The 25280-nt window shown below is 44.7% G+C and overlaps 1 protein-coding gene across 1 annotated transcript in view; it reads left to right on the top strand.

The window, feature by feature from the left end:
• The window catches only part of ptprt (protein tyrosine phosphatase receptor type T), a 167966-nt gene that overhangs the window by 88383 nt on the left and 54303 nt on the right, over window positions 1-25280 (top strand). The window contains exons 14-18 of the mRNA XM_029502321.1: window positions 500-776; window positions 5968-6004; window positions 8299-8355; window positions 18157-18292; window positions 22878-22910. Of these exons, the coding sequence (XP_029358181.1) occupies window positions 500-776; window positions 5968-6004; window positions 8299-8355; window positions 18157-18292; window positions 22878-22910 (540 nt within the window). The remainder of the gene's footprint in view (window positions 1-499; window positions 777-5967; window positions 6005-8298; window positions 8356-18156; window positions 18293-22877; window positions 22911-25280) is intronic.

Below are 25280 nucleotides of genomic sequence, written 5' to 3'. Positions count from 1 at the left end.
GGACGGAGGTAATTGTGGAGGGCCGCTGCGTTTGTCCTGACCGCTAAAGGAGCCCTCAGCCATTCAGGAGGCCTCTCAGAGCAGAATGGAACACACACACAGACAATGGGAGACCTTTTAAATGAATAAACACACCTCTACACACCTGTTGGAGTACACACATGCACACCTGCTACATCACATAAAGGCACCTGCTGCAGTCTGTGCACAGACACACACACACACACATATATATTCTTAGTTTTAATTCATGCTGACTCAGCACAGGAAGATTCTGGCAGCTGCTGTTTGAAAGTTAAAAATTGAAGCCTGCCTCCTTCTGGGAATAAAAATTGACCCCAGAACAAACAGCGCTGACTCACTGGGGGCCGCAGTTCATCTAACTGAGGCACCTGAAGCTCTTTAAACTTTGTTGCTTCACACGGACTGAAGGGAACACAAAAATTTGAGCTCATCTCGACTGGATTTGATTTTTAAGTGACCCCATCTCTGATTTCAGCTCCTACCAGCTCGTCGTGAAGGAGGAGCGCAAGTCCAAGACCCGCCGCGCCGCCTCCGAGGCCTCCGAGTGCTTCTCGGCCCCCGTCAGCTTCCGTAACGCCTCCATCTTGGACTCGTCCTACTACATCGCCGCCGAGCTGCCGCCGTCCAGCCTCACGGTCATGCAGCCGTTCACGGTCGGGGACAACAAGAGCTACGGCGGTTTCTGGAATCCGCCGCTGTCTCCGGCCAAGAGCTACAGCATCTACTACCAAGCCATGAGCCGAGCCAACGGGGTGAGTCTGAAAGGCCCTGACATGTTTGGGAGGTCTTCCACCAAACCCACCACTGTGTGACGTGAACAATTAATTAGACAATTAGAGTTTAAATTCCAAATCAGAAATTCAGTGAACCAATCAGACAGAAATGTTTTCTTTATTTCGCCTTCATGCTCAGATGATTGATTGGAAATCAATGATGAAGGCACACGAACTCACTGAGCATTGACTGATCACAGACTGATCACTGACTGATCGTCCAGGTCCAGGTCCAGTCTTACTGACCTTTTGACAATCCCATAGTTCTTCGGTCGCCCCCCCCGGTCTCATGACTCATCCAGAACTTAAGCTTTGTGCTTTTGGATTTCCATAAAACTCCCAACTCCTGGGAGAGTTGTTTTAATTTTCCACTGCTGTAACCACGGTAACTCACTTTGGCGAGCAGGACCGAGCGAGCTGGCTGACGCCGTGATGTAATATCCTCCTCCAGAAGGCAGATTTCCCACAATGCACTCTGCACTCACAGAGCAAGAGACTGCGTGTGAGAGTGGAAGGGATCCTGCATGATTGAACTGTGTGTGTGTGTGCATGTCAGTTGTGTGTATTTGTGTGCATTTTTTATATGTCTATCCTAAATCTGGTCATATCGGAATTCCTTATTTGATTGGATCCCATTCAATCCAATCAGAGTGTGTGTGTGTCTGTGCAGCAGTGCGTCCCTGAAGATTTGATCAGGAATTCAGGCATAAAAATGGACACATTCATAAAACCAGCACACACATATATATATATAATTTTTTTATCCTGCCAAAATATAATTCCCAGTCGGCTGGTTTTTATTTCCTGCTTCATCGATACAGATTCACTAACTAACCCTGATTGTATTGTACAGAGGGAATGAATAGTTAGACACGATCCGCTCTGCAACATTTAGGGGCAGTTAACACGTCTCTGCCCCCAGGGCATCAACCTTTTAAATACCCCATGATGGAAATGGGCATCAGGGGCCCTCAGGGGCCACAGACCCTCAGGTGGTCCTGGCCCTCACTGGGATGAATCCGGTCTCCTGATCCAGAATCGTCCCACTGAATGTATGCTGTCACTCATTTTCCTTTCCTTGGTGGAGCAGGCGGTGATGCTCCTGTTTCCTCCTCCTCCCTCTGAGCTCCGCCTGTCCTTCACTTGATTTCAATCCGCCCAGTCTCCGTCCCTCGACCTCTTCCTTATGTCCTTCTCCTCCAACCTTTCCTCGTTTCCTTTTCTTTCCTATTTCGTTTCCTCCTGTTGTTCATTCTCTGTCTTCTGTTTGTTTTACATTTCTTCCTTCTCTCCCAGAGTGAGTTTCCTATCCGTCTGTCTCCTCAGCCGCCTCGTCCCCTCACTGTCTCACCCGGGGGGGTGACATCAGTTTCATGTTGGTCTCTCATCTCGCGTCATTGTGCCAATTAATAGATGCTCCTCTCATGAGCTCAGTTCACCAACGGCGATCTTTGAGACTCCCACGATGTTGTGTGTTTTCACAACACACGCACACACACCACCCACATTAAAACAAAACACGCACGCAGACAAGACTGAAGTGCCCGTGGCTATAAGTGAGAGAAGTAAGTGTGATAGTGATCAGGGACTAAGGGATGAGGAAGATGGAGGGAATCAAAGTCTAAGGAGACATTAAAGAAGATATAAGACTGGAGGCAAAGATGGAGGCTGGCAGGGCTGACTTGGGGGGTGGGGAGGGGGGGTCAGTAAATCTGCCCTTCGTTGACCTTTGACCTCTGACCGGGAACTCATTCCCTGCTTTATCAGCTCAGTAAACCTTTTCCTGATGAGTTTGTGGACTCAGTTTCTTCAAGCCAACATGATGTTCATTTTTTAAAAAGCCTCTGAGTTCAAAAAGCCAAGATGGCCGACAGATGGATTACGGGACGTACCAGGACGTACCGGGACAACTACTGCAGCCACGGCCTGATCGACCAAAATGACTGGGAGAAAACCTGCAGTCAGATTACAGGTCCAAAATGTTAATTTTAACAATAACAGACATTCAGGACTGAGCCGGAAGCAGGCTCACCATCTGTGAACCAACAGGTTCATTCAATGTGTAAATGTACATTTCTGTACATAAGTTATTGTAATAAAAGTAAGTAGTTTAAATATTTGAATACTACATCAAAGGAAAGAAGGAGAGGAGAGAAAGGTGGAGCGAGGAGGAAAAATGGGGCGAGAAATGGCACAAAACAAAAGGAGGCAGTGACACGTCCTGCTCTGACAGTCACTGACACATACAGGTCTCTGTGTAAGACCCCCCAACATAAGCCCCTCCCCTCAAACACCTGACGACACAAAGTGGGCAACACACACCTCAGCAGGTTAAAGGAGACTTTACCAACTCACTGACTGCGTCAATCAGCATCCACTCAGAATCCCCAAAGGCACTTTTATTCTGCGTGTGTGAAATCACACTTGTCTTTGGCTTGTGGGCAGATGTGTGTAGGCATTCATGTTTGGCATAAAAATCTGTGCGTGGATAAAGTGAATATAATTATATAATGTATTAAATGAGTGCATCTATTTAAAATCACTAATTTAGACACTTTACACCCACAAACGTTTTGTGTTTTGTTTTGAAAGAGTTAAAATTTTGTACATTTAAAAAATAATCAGATTATCATCAACAGAAAAAAATAATATCTGTGAAACAAACAAACAAACCTTATCAGTCATCCGTTAGCAATTAATCGCATTCTATTCTGCTCTATTCTAGACAGACAGAGAGAGAGGGAGTGAGCGAGCGAGCACTCCCCCACACAGCAGCTGCAGCTCTGAAACTCTTAGTATTCTTCTCAGGCTCGTCAAACTTAACTACTACTACACACAGAAAGAAACACACTGTCTCTAAAGCGTCTCCACCGTCAGCTCCCCGCCTCTCCATCGAGGCAGGGCAGTAAATTGGCCTTACATTTATTAGCTTTGCTTCCTGCAGCCTCCTGAGGTTTGGCCCATTAGCATGAAGTCGAGGAAAGGCAGAACCGCTGTTCGCCGTGACTGAGTCCGCAGCAGCCGGACCTTCAAATGGACCGTAAACCGGCTCGACAGGGCCGATTCCTGGAAAAGCAGAGGCCTGATGCTCGAGGAAATATAATTATGGACACATTTGAAGGTTAAAGTCACATTTTACTGTCCCCACATACCATCAGAGGTGAACTAACCCCTAACCCTAACCCAACCCTAACCCGGTCAGGGAAACTCAGGAGACGGGAGGTCCAAACCGAAGGATGCTTACTAACAAACAGAGAGGCTGAACAGACAAGCTGGAGGAAGAAGGGGGGGGGTCAGAGCTGGTGCTGGTGCTGAGTAACATTAGATTTACAGACTCTCCGTGTCTCCGATTGCTTCTACAAGTTTTACACAAGTGCAAGGGATTGTGGGAGGAAGGGTGACAAAGTCAGATCTGGTTTCAGTCTGGACTCAGATGGTCCTGGATCAGGGGTGGACAGAAGGACTGAGGTCGAGTAGGACTTGGACTGGGCTCAGGTGGCCATGCTGATTAAGGACCAGATGGGCTGCTGGGTAATGCAGCAGCCAAAAGGTCTTTACAGATGAAGCCGATGTGCCTGTTTGGGATTGAAAAGGGTTAAAATCAGTGTGATGAATAGAAGCTTCAGGCTCCGCCCTGATGCAGCTCGACGTCAGACGGACAGATGGAAGTTCGACAGAGATGCAGAGGAAGCAGGTGTGTTTAGTCTTGTGGAGAGATCCAGCTGAGAGACTCAGACCATCCATCATCCAGGAACATTCATCCTCGCTGCACTTTAACTTGAACAGCTCAGCCTGATTCCAGCCACGGAGGTCACGGGGGTCACAGAGGCCACGTAGGCCCCGCCCTGCAACCTCCATAATTTAAATCCTGATAAAAATGTAAACAAAACTCAGAGTTAACTTGCAGTTAAAGAGGCCCCAACAGTTTGAGTATCAGACTGTAAACAGGTTTATTTCTGCTGTAAAGCTGGGCCTTTAACTGGCACCACCTGCTAAAATGACAGGTGGCGGTGAAGACGAATGGGCCGATCTCTGTATCTGAGAGGTGGGTGGATGTGGAGACTCACTGATGACAGGAAGAGGAAGAACGGGGGGCAGATGGAGACCTGATTGGCCGATCTTCAGGTTGAAATGATATTTAAGATGGTTCAGTTGAATATTCAGACGTTACGTTTACAGACACAACAATCAACAACAACCTGCCTGTTGTGTATTACCTGAGGAGCTGGACTCCAGTAGGTCTGGATGGCTGTTAGAACCAGGTCTGGCCAGAGTCCTCCAGGACGAGGAAACACAGGTCCAACAAAACCAGCAGATTATTGATCCAGATATTAATCATGTGTTTATACGTCCTGATGGATGGAAGTGATCAGAGAGAACCAGAACCATCTCACCGATCATCTTTAAAAGTTTTCTGCAGCTCCTGGATTTAAAATGTTTCCTTTCCTTTTAATCCTCATTAAATGGTTTTTAGTCAATGACACTTGGAGGCTTTATTTAATTATTCACTCATTATTATTATTATTATTATTATTATTATATCACCTTGTTGACAAAAACACAATCGCGTCAAAAGAATCTCTCTCCTAAAAAAGATTAGCAGCTTTGTCGAGCGACTTGATTCCCACAAATCTCTGATCAGTTTATCAAATCACATCAGAATTTACTGTCAGCTTGAAGTGCGTTACAATTGTGATACAAGCAGAAGGAGATTGTGTTTCTCTTTGTGATTGTGAGTTAAATAAACATTTAAAATCCAAAGCCAGAAAATATAATCTGCAGGAAATCAAGCCTGGCAGAATCCACCCCAACACATTGACCCTTATTGTGCAAACAATTACAAACAATAACACACCAACTGCTGCAGTCTGGACCTGAACCTGGACCAGGATTCTGGGTCTGTGACCTGAAGTCAATACCGACTCAGGGTCGAACCCTTAACCACTGGGTCTAAAAGAAATCTGCTTGTGTTGAAGTCTATGGGAAAATGTCCCATATGGTGTCAGTCTCCAGTTTACAGTCTTCAACACATCATGCTCATTTTTAAAATGATGCTCCATTTAGTGGGGAACAGCTTGTACATAAGGGGATGGGTTGTGTTGTTTTTGTGTAGTGTCTTCTTGTCTTACACCGGTTAACTGAAGTGTGTGTGTCTGTCTTTTCTCCGCAGGAAACCAAAATCAACTGCGTCCGTCTGGCGAACAAAGGTACGAGCAGCCGTCCACTGACACCCGTTTTGTACACAGTGTGATCACATGTCCCCCTCCCCCACACACACACACCTCCCTCTGCCGCCAGGATAGTGTCTAATGATTTGAACACACACACACAGACACACACACTGTATTGATAGTGACAAGCCCTCGGCCTTTAGCCCAGACATCCTCTCCATGTTCTCCTGCATGCCTTCATTGCACAGCATTCTCTCTCTCTCTCCCTCTCTCTCTCTCTCTCTCTCTCTCTCTCTCTCTCTTTTCTCCCTCTCTCTCTCTCTCTCTCTCTCTCTCCCTCTCCCTCTCTCTCTCTCTCCCTCTCTCTCTCTTTCCCTCTCCCTCTCTCTGTCTCTATCTCTTCCTCTCTCTCCCTCTCCCTCTCTCTATCTCTTCCTCTCTCTCCCTCTCCCTCTCCCTCTCTCTCTCTCTCTCTCTCTCTCTCTCTCTCTCCCTCTCTCTCTCTCTCTCACCCCCCCCCCCCTCGCTCTCTCATCATGTTTCCCGCCTCGTCTTTATTTTATTCCTCCTCCGTCCTTCTTCACTCTCTGGTCTTCTTCCATCTCATCCTCCATCCATGTTGTTCATGGGTGTAAAGTGGACATCAGGGCCATCACACACGGATTGACTGCGTTCATTAAACTTGATGGATGTGGGGGGGGGTAGAGACCCTCCACCCCCACAGAAGCCATTTTTCATCCTCTCTGTTTTGCTGCCTCCCCATCTTTCCCTCCCATCTCTATTTGCTGCTCGTCTCTGGCAGATTCTCCCATTTGTGTTCCAGGCAGTGTGCTGCTGAAAGCTTTCAGCTGCTATTGATTTTCTTCAGCTCTATTTTATTTTTTTCATCTGCATCAAACATTGATTTGATTTTTCCACACCTCCTCCTCTTTCTCTCTTTTTCCATCCTTTTATCATTCCACTTCTGCATCAATCTTTTATTGTTCATCGGTGGACTTTTATTCCCTCTTTCATACCATTTTGCATTTCTTGCTCTGTCCATTTCCACGCTGCGTCGTCTTGTTATTTCATTTTATTTTGTTGAGTGGGACGTGTTGTGGGAGGAGGTCTACTCTGTGTCCGTCTCTCTCCGCATGTGCGTGTGCCGGAGAAAAAGACATCTTTTAAACTTTGTGGCTGGGTTCGACATCGCAAAACAAAATTTTTGCTCAAAACGTAAATTCACAAGTATTGCTGAAGTTTAAATCTTTGTGAAATGTAATTTTTGGTAAAGTTTTGGACACGCTGGCAGCGTTCTGAGGCAATGCAGATGGCTAATTATCTGATGCCAATGACTTATTTTATTACAATACCTGCTGATGTCGCTGATCAACGACACTCCGTTCTGTCCGCTGAACTACTCAGCTGTTAAAAAAACACAAATGCAACAATTTGGAACACAATCAGCATTTTGTCTTATAAAAATCTGTCAGGCAAAGAATCAGATTGGCCTGATGAGATAAAATCAGAATGAGAGCTGCGTTTTTTGACAAGTGACACTGACGGAGGCCTGCAGGAAGACATCAGACAGCACGCCAAACATTTCACAATAAAATCCTTTGGAGACGCTGGGGTGCGTCTAAAGTCTGCATGAAGGAATCCCACTAAAAGCTCAAAGCTGATTTGTTTTGAACGTTTCGCAGCGTTCCACTTCCTGTTTCATTCTGTGGACCTCCTAACAGGTTTCGATGTGCTCTTCAGCGTTTGTCCTTCAGTCAGGAGAAACGCCGTCTGCGTTGCCTCGATGAAGTTGCCGTAGAAAAAAGAAAAATGTAGACGATGTAGACGTTTTGCTGGTTCTGGTTCTGGTCTCTGGGGGATCTGGACGCGATTTGCGTCACCACAAAGTTTGTCCTTTTCTGTTTCTTTTTCTTTTTTCAACCACCACCTCATTTCTGTTCTCTTCCATTTCCCCTCCTCCTTTTACTTTTATTAACCCGTCCAGCTGGACCCACACACTCCAGTCTTAACCCCCCCAGCAGCACATGTCACCCCCACCTGCCTCACCTCACCACGACAGGCCTTTTCCTGGTTAAGGGGGCTCACTGACTCGGACTTCCTGCCGAAGAGTCCGGCCTTTGCTGCTCTGTCTCACTGTAACTTCTCTCCTCTCAGACAGATTGTGCATTTGAAAGCAGGGAGAACTAAACGTTGGATGAAATGGAGAAAACTATACGTCTTTTTTTCTTAGACTATTTTTCTTCTTTCTTTTCCTTTTTTTGTTGTTGTTTGTTTTTCTCTTCCCTCTCTCTCTCATGCTTTCCGGCGGGGACGTGCGACCTTGGCCTTAGTGGTAATAGGTAGGGGACAAATAACAACGCCGTACATTCTAGTCATCCCAAGCGAAGGTGATTATTGCTTTATAGGCAGAATATTTTCCTCCCTATGTTCTATCTTTTTTCATCACGGTATAACCATGAACACAAACACCAACCCTGTTTCATTTTGGTTGCCCCCCGCCCCTCTTTTGTTTTTTAATTTTTATCGTTTTTGTTTTCTTTGCCATCTTACTGCATTTGTTGCATGTCTGCTCTGCTTTGAGTGTCGCTGGCTGTTTGAAGCTCTTTTCCCTCATGCATGTACCCCCCCACCCTTCCCACACACACAGACACACACAGACACACACATACACACAACCAGCCGATAGATGGACCATTGCAACAACAATAAGCAAATGTCAAGACTTGGTTATTTTTTATTAATATATCAAGCACCATCCTCCACTGATCCACATCTTCAAGTCCTCGACCAAACCAAACCTGATCCTGATCCAGTCCGCACCGCAAAAAGATACGCAACCTTTAAAAGATCCAGTTCAACATTTCACATTGGTGTTTTTTTGCTGTCCTCAAACCAAATCACATTTTATTTATTAGTTTTTAGTTCAGTCCTTTAAAACCCAGTGATGCAAAAACTGAAGTCTGTCCAAAACACGTCTATGCTAATCACTTCAGGATTTAATTTAGCAATGCGAAGACGTGACAACACAATATGGACGCCATTCAGCAACACAACAATCAAAATGTTGACGTGAACAATGAGGATATAACAGGGAGTCAGTCAGCTGCAGGCGTAATCGTAAACCGCTGTCAGTAGCCCTTTGTCAAGAATGAGAGATGACTTCACATGAATACAATAACACTTATTGTCCCGAGGGAAATTGAGGTTTCTGGGCCCCACACAAAGAATTATGCATATCGTGCTCAGCTGTGGACACCGATGAAATCCTAAATGAAATAAATATGGATGTATTCATATGAAGCCTGGCTGATCTGCTCAATGCAGCAGAAAAACCTCTTGGTGCATTAAAATGCTGTTTCATTTAAATGCAGAACGAGTTAGACTCACTTTTTTAGCACTTTGTCTATTAGCCTTAATAAATAAAAGTATTTCTTCAGCTACAAGAAGCCTGAGAGCAACATCCACCAGCCTGCTGCGTGCTTTGACCTCCAGCCGCTCTGTAATTCTCATCCAGGGACATTTGACTCAGTGACCGGCTCAGATCCGCCCGCTCTCGGCCCTGCAGGTCTAAAGAGTGAAATCAGAAAGTGCTTTGTTTGGTTTTCACCAAACTTAAAAGTAAACTGCCCCTCAGCGTTGGCCGCAGTATCTGTTGAAGATATCGCTCCCTCACATTTATACATCCGTCCACTTTTTGTAGAGATTGATTTGAAAGGAAATCGAACACCGTCCTGGTGTTATATCACGCTCCCTCACTGCAGCAGCAGCAGCCAGGTGGCAGAAGTCCCACTTCGCTCATCTCTCCAACTGCAGTCCCTCACAGAGCTCCAGATATTACAGATAAAAGCACAAATGCACAAAGTTGAGTTTACAGAAACAATCCGATCAGTCTCTTTCTGTCGCAGGACAGACAGAGAAGCATCATGGGCCATAATCCTGCTCACCTGGTGGTTGATGACCCCCTAACCTGATTTTAAATCAGGATTTGTCTGCCAGTCTTGCAGCATAAACAAAAACACAATCAGCCAATAGGAGCGTCCGATATAGAGACGTGACTCTTGACATCACTATCAAAGCTGAAGGCCAGCTGATGTTTGGTGGAGGGTGAAACGAGGGTGAAACGTTTCCAGTCAGATCTTCTGTCCCATATCTGAATGGACGTTCCCGACCTGAACTGGTCTTCGTTGGGTTTATTTCTAAGATGGCCGTTTCAGCTCTGAGTTGCATCATCCAGACCTGAACCGGACTGTGATCCGGCCTTCAGATCTCCCAGTCTGATCATGTCTCATTAATGGGGATTGATTTCGCAAAAGATGCCTTTATTTCCCATCAGTTTGGCACCGGTGGTGTCTCTATGCCCCGCCCCCTCGCCATCCGTGGGCAGCTGTTATGTGTCATCTTCAATCCCCATTACCATTAGTCCAAAGGTCGATAATAATTGGTGGTGTACGGCGCCGCAGCATGACTGACTCAATACTGATGCAACACGTGGTCTGCTGTCTGTGCGTGTGTGGTGTAAGTGTGCACGAAACGCTGAAGGGATCACATCTAAATTATCTTTGTTATCGACCCACAAACGCACAACAACACACACAGCTCTTCACAACCCTTCTGCCGTCATGGCCACCTGCTCAGCGCTCCGTGAATCACTTTGCTCTCCAAATTTGCAAAAGATTGAGTCAGACTGATAAAGAAAAAAACAAACTCCAGGGTGATGATGTTGGGGGGGGGCAGGTGAATCTCTGCAGATGAAGTGGCGTTTTAAGGGCTCGATAACAGTCAGCGGTGGATGAGCTGCTGCGGGGATGACGGCGGGTTCAACCGCATCTACAGCTGACGGGGAAATACAGACAGAGAGAAAGTAAAAGAGAAACAGACCGAATTCCAGAGATGAAAAGAAATAAAACCCGGGAGAGAAGCAGAGGATCAAAGAAAGAAAGAAAGAACGACAGAAACTGAGAAATCCAGATCCAGGCTGAAGATTTTCCTCAGCTCCCTCTCAGACAGGTGTACCTGCCGCTCTCACAAACAGACCTTGTGGCAAATTGTCATCTTGTGCAAACTTCGTCCTTCCAACTCCCAGCTATGAATTTCCCATCTGCTCTCCGGTGTCGTAACAAAATGTTCGCTTGTCCTGACGTAAATCCAACCGGGTCATAAAATACTGAGCAGCATCTGGAGACAGGGAGGGGGAGGCTGGGAAAGAGAGAGAGCTGCAGTCTGAGTTTATGAACTCTTGAACTGGACTGAGGTGTTCTGACTGTGAAAACTGAAAGCAGCGTCCTGCCGGGTGGTTTATTTTACATATGAACAGCTCCATGAGGCCACTTCAGGAGTCTCTGTCGGACTAAAATACGAAGTGATGAAGGTCAGAATGGCTCCAGTCTATAATTATCAGAAACCTAACCCGACTGAAATAGTTTCTCTTCAGTTTAAAGTTGAGTTGTTTTGCGCTCCTCAAAGAGAAACGACTGATAATCGAATAATTGGTGCAGAGCTGCGTTCTCCATGTTGGAGCGAAGACGTCACCACCTCGTGAGTTTGTGAGGAAGACTTTAAAAAGACAAACTAAAGAAAGCACAACAGCTGCAGCCAGGAGCTGTTGAGTCGGATACTGTTTATTTTCTGTGCTCGGAATTTAAACAGAGGAGTTAATTTAGCTTTAATGTAAATTTACTCGGATGAATCAGCTTCATAATTGAATTCTTCTCCTGTTTTTATTTCCAATCACAGAGAACGACTTGTGTGACTCGACACCTTCTGCAGCAGCTGTGTCCAAACATCAGCGTCACTTTGGCCTTTAGCCGCTTCGCTTTGGCACAAATCAAAGCTCCGATCGAACACGACTTGCTTTGTGTGTCCCGGTAATTGATTTTCTCATCCTGTGGCAGGTTACAGTGCATTTCAGGATTGTCAACTGTCAATCGAGGCCAAACACACTTTAGTGTCTGTTTTTATGTCAACAAAGGACAGCTCAGCCTGAATCACATTAAAGGTCATTAGTTGCCTAAAGATTTTAAAAGCAGTTATCAGGACTTCTGAAACTTTGTGATGTCATATGAAAGACACTACGCCCCGCCCACCAGGACCTGTCAGCCAATCAGAGGGCGCCTTTAAATAAATTTAAAGGGCTGGACGGCTCACCAGCTGGACAGCTTCTCAGGGTTCAGTAAACGGGATAATGTGTAATACTCAAACATGAACACACAAACAGACACACAACACTTTTTTTTCTCAGTGTAAACAACAACAACGCTCCACAGGGACCAGATGATGGAGAATTTAAATCGTTTTAGTTCTTAAAAGCTCTGAAGTGCTTAGCAAAGCAAGCCCTGATGACCTTAAAATTAATGTCAGCATTAATGGAGTCTGGCGTGTGTGTGTGTGTGTGTGTGTGTGTGAGGGATTGAGAGTGAACTATTACCATTGTCCTTTATTGTTATGAACTTCAAGTTATGGAGACTGAAGATATGTTAATCCATCACAACACACATCTACACTGATGCACACGTACAGTACAGTCAAAGGCCCATTTAAGAAAATATAACCACAAACACGCACACACACTCACACAGACACACACGAGTGTGTTCAGATTAGTAATCCTGTTAAACACACTCAACCATGCTTACGCTAATCCAGCAGGATGCACCCACAGCTGCTCACAAACAATGGCTGAGAGCTAAACCTTCACATCAACCCAGATCGAAGACACACAACAGCACGCACACACTTACATAACCTGCGTGACACACAGAGGCATGTGCATATGCTTTACAAATACATTTACGCACAAACACACACGTGCGCTGTAGATCCCAAAGATACTGTGAACTTTATGAACTACATTTTATTTACAATCAAATACACAACACAATCAATACAATGACAGCAAGAAAATCAGGCACACACTCACTGCACACACACAGAAACACACACAAGGTTGTTATTGTTGTGTGACATGACACACAAACATGCAAAATAAACAAATAAACAAAGAAAAAATCCCAAATAAATGACAAAAGTTAATTTGTTCGACTGTAAACAGCAATCTGTGCCTGTGACACACACAGACACACACAGCAGCAACAACAGCATTTAATATGCCATTCAGGCTGCTGCAGTGCGTCGGTAGCTGGGAGAATCAATCTTCTCTCCATTTAGATGAGATTATGTTTTTAATATCTCTGGTTTTACCCATAATTCCTCCCTGATAATTTTATCATGCTCCAAGTAGGAGAAATAAAACGAAGGAGGGGAAAAGTGCAAAGAGAAATGTATAAATGAAAAGGATATAACACACAAGTGGCACACATACAGCACACACGCACACAGTGTAGTGCTGGTGTGCGCTCAGGAGCACAAAGGATTAATACCTTTGGATGAGCCGCCTGTTGTCAGAGTCATAAAGGCAAACACTCAGGAAGTTAACGCATTCATCCCTCTGCTCTTCTGCATTAAGACACAGAGCAACAGGAACACTTTCATTTATTCCTGCTTCCTCTCATCGCCTCATCCAAACCATAAAAAAACTCATTTTCATCACAGACAAATAATCATTATAATAACTTTATTTATATAGCATCTTTAAAAACACACAATTTACAGCGATGAATCAGATTTACACACAGACAAACTGGCAGGAGCAGACACTAAACAGAAACACACACAATAACAGAGTGATGCATCGAGGCAATTTAGTGTAAAGTACTATTATTACGGAACAGTATTTTTAAAAGTCTAAATGCAATAAGAGCAGAAGACGACATTGCGTAAAAGCAAGTCCATAAAATAAAAAGTAAAAAGTCTGACTGATTCTGCCTCATCTCCTCAGGCAGGTCGGTCCAGAGGGATCCGAGTCTGGGTCCTGGTTCATGTGGGTACGTTTCAACAGTGAAATTGATTTTGGAATACGCAGAGAGCCGATGAAGAGGATGAGAATGATGGTGCTGTTCTGGACTAAAGCTGCTCCAGCCCAGAAAGGAGAAGAAGATTCAACAGAAACAAAAGAAAGATGGAAGGCCATGCTTTTGGCTGAGAGCTCTTACTGCTTCATTATGACATCACAAAGCCCAGGAAGTCCTGACGGCTGGTCTTAAGGTTCAGTGTCTGAATCTGGACTGAAATTGGGATTAATAATTGAATTAATCTGACGGATTATTGTAAAATTTGGACCACATGGACATTTAATTTTAACACAGGACCTTTACATGCTCCTCCGTGTTGGATCGAGATATTTAATCCAGGTTTCTTATTCACGCTGAGCCGAAAAGAAAAAATCTGAATAGATGTGGGGTTCAAACTCAGTTCAGTTCTCTGCTGCTTCCTGAGGTGCACGACTTTAATCTACTGCAGCTGCTCGTTGTGAAGCTAACACTCGAAAAACTCCTCCACTCTCTTTGTTTGGCAGTGCAGCATCACTTCCCACAATATTTACTGTGTGTTTATCCTGTATTCCCTGCAGCCCCCCCGCAGTAACTGTGGCTGTCCACACAGTGTTCCCCCGACGGCTCATCACTGCCAAGGCCAAGTGCTGCTGAATTGCAGTGGTTCGAGCAGTTAAACCACTCAGATCAATATTTCATGTCTTTACCCCGGAGAGGATTTTACAGGTCGGTTAAAGAATCCAAAGACTTCTTCAAGCCACACAGACAAAGCTAACCCCCCCCCAACTCCAGCAAGAAGGTAGAATCATGGACATCCTGAGAGAAGTTTCAGGTTTCACTTCATTTCATAAAAACATACATCTTACTGCGTGAGATTAACGACTACACTCTGCGTTTTAATGAAGTTTTAAAAATACACTCTCCTCTCATCTGGTTTTCGTGGCAACACCGCCCATTATAATGTAATCAGACCAAGTGTCAGCTGAAATGATGGAGAGGAACGATCCCCACCAGAGAGTTTTTGATCAACGGATCAGGTCTGCACAGTTTTTAGTCTCATCAAGATTTCTCAGCACCGAAGTCGAACCATTAGTGTCAGCGAGGTCTGCTTTCTGTCCATTACATCATTAAATGTCCAAAATTTATATTAAAGCTCCAGATTTGAACCTCTACAGTCTTTTATTTTGAAGGGTTTATCTCCAGAGAAGATACCTTTGTGGCTTTAAGAACCAAAAACCAGCTCAGGGTCTCTTCATGAGGTGGACTCAGGCTGGGCCAGAAGAAAAAGCAGAACCTGATCGGAGCTTTGGTTGGCTTTGTTTTCCTCTCTGTGATACTGAGATGATGAACGTCCTCCTTGATATATCCATTTTGTGTCCTCGTGTTTTGTGGAAACAAAATAATTTGTGCACCACCTGCCAGCACCCGCAGTGAAACAGCAAGATGGAGCCATAAATTGAGGCTACTTCGGGGCCACCTGTTATCTCAGGGTGACAGTAGAAAAATAAACGAGGCTGCGGCCTCCTCAATATTGTGTTTGCACCAGATGTCAATCAATCCCCTTTTTCCGTGTTGATTTTTTTTTTGTAATGGACATCAGATCGCTGCTCTGCTGCCCCAGAACGCCATCAGAGCCCGATTGGCCGAGCAGCTCCCAAACCGGCCAATCAGGGTTTTAAATGCAGCTGAACACGCTTCCAGGAGGGGTCGTCCACCGATACAAGATGAACTGTTGAACCCAATCAGCACGCCGGCCGCTGAGGTGTGAACAAACGGGGGGGGGGGCATTGAGGTTTAAAGCACCTGTGGGGCGATTAACATGGCAGACTTCAGAGAAATGTGTGAACTCTGAAGCTGCTCCAGGCTCTTATGTATCAGTCAAGCTGAAAGTCACACTTCTGTCCACCTCCGCTGATTACAGGCCGAGAGTCGAGAGCGAGAGTCCTGTTTTAGATCCTGTTCATGGAAATTAAACACGAACGAATCCTGACTGTCCTAATGAGTCCGTGAAGTTTGAGGACGGACTCTTCAGGGTCAAAGAGACATTTCAAAGTTTGAGTTTGGGAAAAACAGCAGTGTGTCCCAACATGATTCGCACCATTCCTCACGCTTCATGTGAGGCGTTTGGGTGAGATCTGTCATTTCTGACTTTGTTGAGACGTTCTGCTGTGTTTGACACGATTTTGAAAGGACCGCACTGAAAATCCTTTTTACCTCCGACACGAGGCTGATTGAAGTGAAGTGCTGCTCAGACAGTTTGAGGGTTTTTAAAAGCACCGTCCCGACATCTGGACGAGGCGGTGCCTTCCAAAACAGAACCTGCTCTGCATCTTCACTTCAAACTATCCACATATTTTGTCCGAGCACGTCCGTCACATTCTGTTTCTGCTCCTGTCTGAGTTCAAGTGGCTGTCAGCAAAAAAGAGAGAGACTGAATCAAAACTGAACCAGCACGACGTGTCTTTGAGTGTGCAGAGCTGTGAATATGGATTTCTTTAGTCCACTGACTGCAGCTCTGTACAGACACTGCAAGGTCTGTTCAGCTCATTTTTTCTTTCTTCTAAATACGGTAAAACATCCAGGATCCACTGAACACTTTCAAACAGTAAAAGATTTAATACCAAACCTCCATTAAAACGTCTGTTTGATGTCTCCTTTCCATTGGAAGGCTGCAGGGAGGTTTTTCCTGCATTATTCTGCAGGACGGAGGCTGACAGATGTGTTTCGTTCATTTTTATTCCTTCACAAGGTGATGTGCTGAAGCTTCGAGGTGCCGACGCCATCGATGATCAGCTTACAAAGGCAGTCGCAGCGTTTTGTCATTCAGGGTTTTTCTTTTTGAAAGCCATTGAGGGATGTTGCAGTTATTGCAGAGCGTGCCAAGGTTAAGTTCTTCAGCCTTTGGCCTGCTGGATTCTGCCACCAACCTTGTGTTGTTACTTTGGGATGAAGGCGGTGGGGGGGTGAACTCCCACGCAGCAGCAGCAATCTATTAATCAGCCGTTTTTGCCGATGGAGGTTATAAAGAAGATGCTTCTTGCATATCTGTGAGGAAACTGCTGCGTTCAGACTCCTTATCTCATCTTCTGCTCTCTTTCTGTCCTTTTCTGTTCCCTCCTTTCCTTTCATCCTGTTTTCCTCTCTTTATTATTTTTATCTCCATGTAGCTTCTTCTCTTCTTTCCGTTTCTAACTCTGAGTGATGTAACCTCGACCGTTTCCAGTCGTCCTCCAACAAAGACGTCGACTTCAGATGAATGGATTCGTCTGTCCGTTAAATCTGTGTCTCTTTGCGAGGTCAAACTTTAACTGGAACTCGAGGGGCCGTTTGAGAAACACTTGACTCTCCTGTTGTATTAAACACAACATGTCGCCTCCAAAGTGCTGACTGGCAGGACTTCCGAAGAGATGGGGGCATTTATTTTGTGGTGGAGTTCAGGCACACAGCTCTCTCTAATTGCTTTTTTAATTAAGTTATGCCTGGAATTATTTGGGTTCCTTTCTGTTTGAAGTCACAGGAAGTTATCTGGCTGTTGCATTAACCTGAGAAGAGACCTGAGGCATTTAAGAACAACCTGAGGGTTTTCTGAAACACTCACCGTTCGCCAAAAGCAGAAAGAAACAGGAAACATCAAATAAAAACCACGAGACCCAAATCTTTGGCTTTCGCTCAGAAAATAAAAAAATAAACAGTAACCCCCCCACGAGTCCCTGGCTGCAGTCTGTCGTCCCCTCCACACACTGAAAGCAGAGCTCGTACTCGTGCCCCCCCAGTTGAGTTTCCCCCTCCCTGTCTGTCACTTCATTTATTCCTTTAATAAAGAGCTGTTTGATTTGACCTGCATGTGTCACATTTTCTCTTCATGCATGTGCGCTGTGCTCCGTTGTGTCCTCGTCCTACATGATGTGGTTTCCCATTGTATTCAAGCATGTGAAGCCAAAATAAATTGTTAGCATGTAAATTATTGCTTTTGAAGTTCCCCACCTTAAATTTAATTCTGTTCCTTGATAATGTTTTCTCGATTGTGCGTTTGTTATTGTTGCATGTTGTGTTCATCGCTGCATGATGTTCATGAGTCGAGTTGGAGCTTTTTGCATTCGGATGAAGTGTTTAGAGTATCTTCACCTTGGGATCAATGTGTTCAGTGTGTGTTTGTGTTGTGCATGTCAGAGTGTTGCTGAGTGTTGCTGCGTGTGCATGCATTGATCTACCTGTGTGTGCACATACATCATTTCTATGTGGTTGCCTATCGATGTGACTATGTGCGTACGTGTGTGTGTGTGTGTGTGTGTGGGTGTGTAGGTGCGTCCACTCAGGACTCGGACGCCATGGAGCCGGAGAAGCAGGTGGACAGCACGGTGAAGATGGCCGGCGTGATCGCAGGGATCCTGATGTTCATCATCATCCTCCTCGGCGTCATTCTCACCTTCAAACGCAGGTAAGTGAAACAGGAAGTCATCAGCACGTCCTTTAGCTCGCCGCTTCGGTCAGAGTCTGAGCTGCTTCAGTTGGTGACGAAACAGGAAGCTTTACGTTAAATTTTCCGTTTAATCCACCAACTTCCTTGTGGAGCATAAACAGAATCTATCTGAGAAGAATTCCCATATTTGATCAGTGCATTTTATCTTACATTTCCATATTTTAACATTTTACACCATCTGGACCTTTAAAGTCCACCTTTATGAAATATGGGACCTTTAATAGTTTGGAGGAAGTAAAATGGCGGCCCCGGCTCGAGACCGAAGCGACCAATCATGTTAACGACCGCGGAGTCATTTTGAATGTTAAGACTGAACGACGTGTTGATCTGAAGTGTCCTCGAAGTCGATAGCAGATAAGAAGTGTTTCAGGTTTGAGGCTCAAATTTACATTAATGGTCTTTTATGGATTTAAGGTGTTTTGTAAATGTCTGGAGGATTTAGTTTAAAGGTTTAATAGGCCTGAATCACATTTTAAAACCTTTTTATTTCATTTCAGTCGGACAAACAACCGTGTTTTTTCAGAGATTAGCATTCATCAAACATTGGCCACTTATTGCTGCGATCGCGAAGGCCACAAACTTTCATTCGCTCCTCAAGGCGATCTGCTGATGTATTTAATCCTCTCTAACCCTGAAAGGCAAAAGAAATAATGACAGCACAGAGGCGTCCTGAGTTCAGATTCCCAATCTCCGGACGAATTGTGTTCCTGTTTAAAGAGAGCAGACGCACACAGCAACATGCACACTGGTCTGCCGCCATCACCTCCTCTGATTCTCTGTGTCCATCCGTCCGTCCATCCGTCCGTCCATCCGTCCGTCCATCCGTCCGTCCATCTGTCCGTCCAGCTCACATCATTGTTTTGTCATTGTTTTCTGTTCTGTTCTGTTTTTTCGTACTCACACTCGAGCCGACAGTAAACGTGCGCTGACGTTCCCACCTCGACACGGTGTCGATGTTCGTCACTGAAACTGTAAAACTTGGAGGCGGGAGGATTTTATTTGTTTACATGGCAGCGTTGACGCGAATGTTTGGGGCTGTTTTCAGAAGAAATGCTGGTTTGATCCCCAGAAGACTTCTGCTGCATGTTTTATTGTTTAGAAGAAATTTACTGTGAAAGTCAAAAAAAAAAAACACTTCCTATATTTTCTCTCTTCAAGCCACCGATGATTTTGGACGTTTATAACGTGAGCCGGAATTCGAAATTAGATTGGTTTGTTAAAGCTCAGGTGGGTCAAAAGGTTTGAGCTGAGTCTGTTCAAATAAACCAATTACAGCGTCGTCTCTGATCCCCTGACTGCTGATATATCTGCACTCAGGCCAAGTCCTCCCTGATCTTTTACTGAAAGAGGAGAAAAAAAAACACGACAACATGTTGTGTTGTTGTTTAGGTGCAAACAGTATACAGCCGACCTTCCATTCATCGAGTGTGAGCACTGATTCTTTACTTTCTTGTCTTCGATGTCTTTGGAGGAGAATATGAGTCTATCTCCGTGTTCCTGCAGCAGCCTGCAGACACACAAATGGAGGACGCACCGCACAACAAAGATAACATTAAAGCTCCCACCGACGGCGGCACAGCAAAGGGAAGTTTCTTCCTGCTAGTCTGAACGCAGCTTTAGAGCCGGAGAGGCCGCGAGGGCAGCCAGCACAGCTAATGAGAGGCTAGTCCGGGCTAACGGGGGATATCCCGACACCAGGAGGATAAAAGTCGATCGGCGCCGGAGGAGGAAAAGGCCAAATGTAACGAGGAGGCTGGAGGGTGAGGGAGCAAAACCTAAAACAGGCCAGGAAGGAATAAAATTTATGAGATGAAAAAATGAAAACAAGTCCACCTGGGTTAACCTGAGGGTCAAATGAATATGCTAATCAGATGGTAACCAGGCTAACTGAGCATAATATACATAAAAAGGCCAATTAAAGGGCAAACTCCACCACAGAGTGGGAAGGAAGCAGCAGCAGGAGGGAAACAGGAAGCAGACTGTTGAGATGCTGCTCAGACGCCGTCATCTATCTGCGCTAACTCAGAACGCTCCCGTACAGGTCAAACGGAGTCATGGAGCACATATGAAAGTACGACAGAAGGAGAATGATCTCTGCATGAGGACGAGGAAGGAGAGGAAAATACAGTCTGCAAGGTTCAGATAAGCTGCCGTCGCAGATCACTTTTCTTTTAGAGAAGTTATATTTTAGTGAAGGAAAACCAGCTCAGCCAGAAAAGACAGCGACGATTTAAGACGAGTCACCAGGAAGATACGTCTTTATGTCGAGGAAATGGCCTTCAATATGAAATTTAGATTTCACTATTTACACTAAAATGAAATCCACAAATCTGATTATTTTCCAAATTGATCAGAATGTGATTTTTTTAGAGCCCGCAGCCGATTGTGAAATAAGCAGCTGAAACTTTGAGAAAAAATTTAAAATAAAAGTAAAATAAAAATAAAAGCTGTTAAAGCGGAGCTCATTAAAAAGAAACACACCTCCCACTTATTAAGAACAACCTCCTGTGCACACAATAAACACACAAATAACTGATAGAGCTTCAGATGACGGCTCAAAGAGGACTGATGAGAGGCGTGTCGTATCATCGTCTACTTTTCATCCATCGCTCTTCAGCTGTCCGAGTGGAAGGAAACCTGTTTTTAAGTGTTTTACATGCTTTTCAGAGCTCATAAATTATTCTGGAACAAAAGTTCTGTCAGGAAGCGAAGTGAAGTGCTCACAACTGTCCAATTAATCTTTCAGGGCGCCGTTACATGTGTTCCAAATGGACTCCATCTTTTCTGATGATGTGTTGTAGGAATAAATAACACCGGACACGGCCGAGGTCTTAATGGGGATTCGATGTTTTTGCAGCCAGGTGGCCCCCGAGGGCTCGAACATGACGCCGGAAAATACATTTTTCATCAAAAGGTTGAAAGGAGGAAGGATGAATCATTAATGATCCTGAAAAACAGGCGGAATTTTTTATTCCATTTGCACGAGGTGACGTTTTTGGATCTGATGGACAGATGATGTTATTTAAACTTCCCGTTTCATCCCCGTTCGCTTTCCGTCCAGCTCAGTCTCTAAAAGGAAGATTTATTTCAACAGCTTCAATAAAAACTAATTAACAAAAGGAAAAATACTCACAAATGGCCAACAGATATAGAGACCAACCGCCCCCAGTCTGTTCTGGCCTCAGACACACTTTGAATTATTAACTCCAAAGCTCTGTGGACTTAAAAGGTCCACACTGAAGATATCATGTGTTAGTCTTTATCTAAATCATACATGTGCTGCTTTAAGTCATTCACAGCCACGTTGATTCTGTCTGGTCACTTCACACTCTGAATGTTTCCTCCTCCTCGTGTTTCGGTATCTGATCAGGAGTTCTGCTCAGTGATGATGAAAAATCAGCTCCTTATTCTGTCAACACAACAAACTCAGAAACATTCAGGACTGATCACAGAAACACAACTGAAGCCTGAGGTGTGTGATAGTTTAACACTGTTGTGTGTTTGTCTTTGTTGTGCATTTGGTTGGATGTTGTCGTCCTTCACACCTTTAGACGTCAGTCAGACCAGTTTAAACGTTCAGGACAGAATCAGGTCAAAGCTGGTGAGTCTATGAAGTCGAGGAATGTCCTCACAAAGACAGAATTGTGTGTGTGTCATGCACATGCAGACACACAAACAGTGCTCTCCGAACATTTCTCTCATCTTTTGGACTCGTTTTGCTGACATCACTTCCACCTTCCTGTGATTCGGCCTCATTTCCATTTTCTCCCCTTCACTTGAAGAGTTTTAGTCACAGTAGAGAATTTAATCAGCTTTTAAATTAAAGCCCAGAAATATCAGCTAAATATAAACGGTATCATTTCGCTGGAGGTCAAAGGTCATCGGACACTGTTTTACCAACTTCCTGCCAAATTTCAGGCTGTTCATCAGCAGTCACCTTTTGCTGTCATATAAACATCTAAATATTAAATATACCAGAAAGAACACAAATCTAAGACTATAATATAATAATAATAAAAATAACATAATTAAAGTGTTCATGTTTTCTGCCTGTTGTCGTCTCCGTGTTTGAAACTTGTCACCTTGATAAATTCCTCGCTGCGGTTATTCACTCCGGTCTGAGCTTCTCGTTGGCGCCCGAACAGATAAAAATCAGATGAAATCCGTTTTCCTCCACCTTCATCATCCGCTCTGCACATATTAACACAGATTTGTGTACATCAGCTCAGGAAAAGTATCTGTGCACAGAAACAGATCCTGGTGGAGCTTTGGAACGATAACAGTCATAACTTTAACAGGCAGCCATGTCGGGAAAACACACAAATAACAGTTATGGATCTTTTCTCTTTGTTTCTTTGTTTTTTAAGAAATCAGCAGGAACAATGTAAAAATGAAAAAATCGAATCCAGACAGAAGTGATTGTTTCACGACCTCTGGCTGGAGTCTTACCTCCTTTTATGTCTCTTTCTATCTTCCTGTTTCCTGTCCTTGGCTCCGCCCCTTCCTGTCCCGTCCTGTACCTGCCTTGCCCTTGCTCCGATAGAGAGATTCACACATGGAGAACTCTGAGCATGGGGTATTGTATGTTTACTTCTAGACATCAACGCATCCTCTCCGCTCCTCACTGTGACTCTCATCACGCCTCCTCTGGCTCTCCGCCGTTTCCCAAATGCATCTGACGACTTTTCCCAGATCGATTCGATTAAGGTTCGATATTCTGTCACATTAAAGCATCATCCATCAGCTGGAAATGATTGAAGAACAGCAAGAAGAGCTGATGGTGTGCACGTTTCAATCAGAGCCACAGAAACAACACAGAAATAATTCCAGTTTCATATGATCACTAATTAAAGTGATATTTGCGCTGTCAGGTCAAACAGGACGGGGCAGATAATATTTTACATATTTCACATTAACCTCGTCACCAAATGGCTCTTTACCTTTGGAACTCAAATTCAAGAGTAACATACTAGTCCAAGTTAAGTTTGGTGGTGACTTTCTGTTGGCTTCAAACCCTTTTTTTTTATTTCCCTCACTAATATCAGATGCATTTGGTAACTGATCCCACCGTTATATATATTTGATCATTGTTTCTAAAATCATCTGTTCTTGCACGTCACCTGTGCTCAGTGATTATGTTATTTTTCTGTTAAAAGTGCACGTTGAAGTCGATCGCCTTGTTTGTTGCTGTTCACATCGTGACCGCGTTGGTTCTGCTTTTGGCTCGTCTGTCCTTTTTGATGTTGTGTGAGTAATTGTTCTTTCTGCAAACACACATCTCGCCTGCAGTAAATCCTCCAGGTGGAAGTGGAGGGACTCTAACTGAGACAGGGAAATGAAGCTGCTGCTTTCTCACCTCACCAACCAGAGCAGGCAATCACACAGGATGTTTTCAGAAGCAATAGCTGAGCCAAGCCGCCGCCGCTGCCGCCTCCTCCAGTATCGGGAAAAAGGTTAAATAATTAGTGCAACTTTGTAGGTTAGAAATTACATGTTTGGCTTCGGCAAATAAAAGCGAGGTGGGTGATTAAGAGGGAGATATGTGGCGGTGTCTCGCTGAATGAGATGTGAAGCTTCACAAATATCTCCACCCACGCTGTTCTGGGCTCAAAGACAATCCGCTCTGTGCCCGTCATGGTCGCTGTCGATGTCGTGTTTCTCTATTCACGCCAAAGTCTTCATTTAAAGCTCCACACACCTCTGCACCTGAGCGCTGGTTTCTGTCATGATGGGCTCACGATGGGCTCACATTCATTTGGAAATTCCACTTTCCACTCAAATTGGGTTGAACAACTCTGTTAAGGGCTTCATAAAGTTTTTCTGTTGGCTCTACTAAAAGAAGGCAGTTGGTGGGTTAGATTTTTACAGGTCACATAAAATAACGAGCAAACAAACTTCCAAACCCCAAACTGATGACGAGGAGGACAGAAACAGATCCTGGTGGAGCCCCAAACCTCCCTTTCTTTGGAACGAGAACTTTATCAGTTTTTGCTGATAAATTACTGCCGGCTCCAATTTGACAGATCCTCAGTGAGACCAGACTCAGTTCAGGACCAGACTCAGATCAGGACCAGACTCAGTTCAGGACCAGACTCGGATCAGGACCAGACTCAGTTCAGGACCAGACTCAGATCAGGACCAGACTCAGTTCAGGACCAGACTCAGATCAGGACCAGACTAATATCAGGACCAGACTCAGATCAGGACCAGACTCAGTTCAGGACCAGACTCAGATCAGGACCAGACTCAGTTCAGGACCAGACTCAGATCAGGACCAGACTAATATCAGGACCAGACTCAGTTCAGGACCAGACTCAGATCAGGGCCAGACTCAGTTCAGGACCAGACTCAGATCAGGACCAGACTAATATCAGGACCAGACTCAGTTCAGGACCAGACTCAGATCAGGATCAGACTCAGTTCAGGGCCAGACTCAGTTCAGGACCAGACTCAGATCAGGACCAGACTCAGTTCAGGACCAGACTCAGTTCAGGACCAGACTCAGATCAGGACCAGACTCAGATCAGGACCAGACTCAGTTCAGGACCAGACTCAGATCAGGACCAGACTCAGATCAGGACCAGACTCAGATCAGGACCAGAATCGGAGACTAGCAGATGTAACCAGATTTCGCTCCGCTTCCACAGGTTTTATTTTACGTGCTGCAATATTTTCTATAAATATGTCTGTTTTATGTTTTCACATCCTGACGGCTCCTAAATCTGTTTTCATCAGAGAAGAAAACAAAACATTTGGAACTGTTGGTTCACTTTTTCTAAAGAAGCTGCTTCAGTTTTGTGTCCTATTTGGCATCTTTTATGTATCTATGTTAACAGCTGATAGTTAAAGGCCTCGTTTCGATTGGCGGGTCTTTCACTGATAGACAGAAGCCTCTTGTCGACCAATGAGGTTCATCCAGACCTGCAGCCGTTAGCAGCCGACAGAA

The sequence above is a fragment of the Echeneis naucrates genome, chromosome 5 (assembly GCF_900963305.1).
Source record: "Echeneis naucrates chromosome 5, fEcheNa1.1, whole genome shotgun sequence".
NCBI lineage: Eukaryota > Metazoa > Chordata > Actinopteri > Carangiformes > Echeneidae > Echeneis > Echeneis naucrates.
This window is presented reverse-complemented; position numbering and strand designations above follow the sequence as displayed.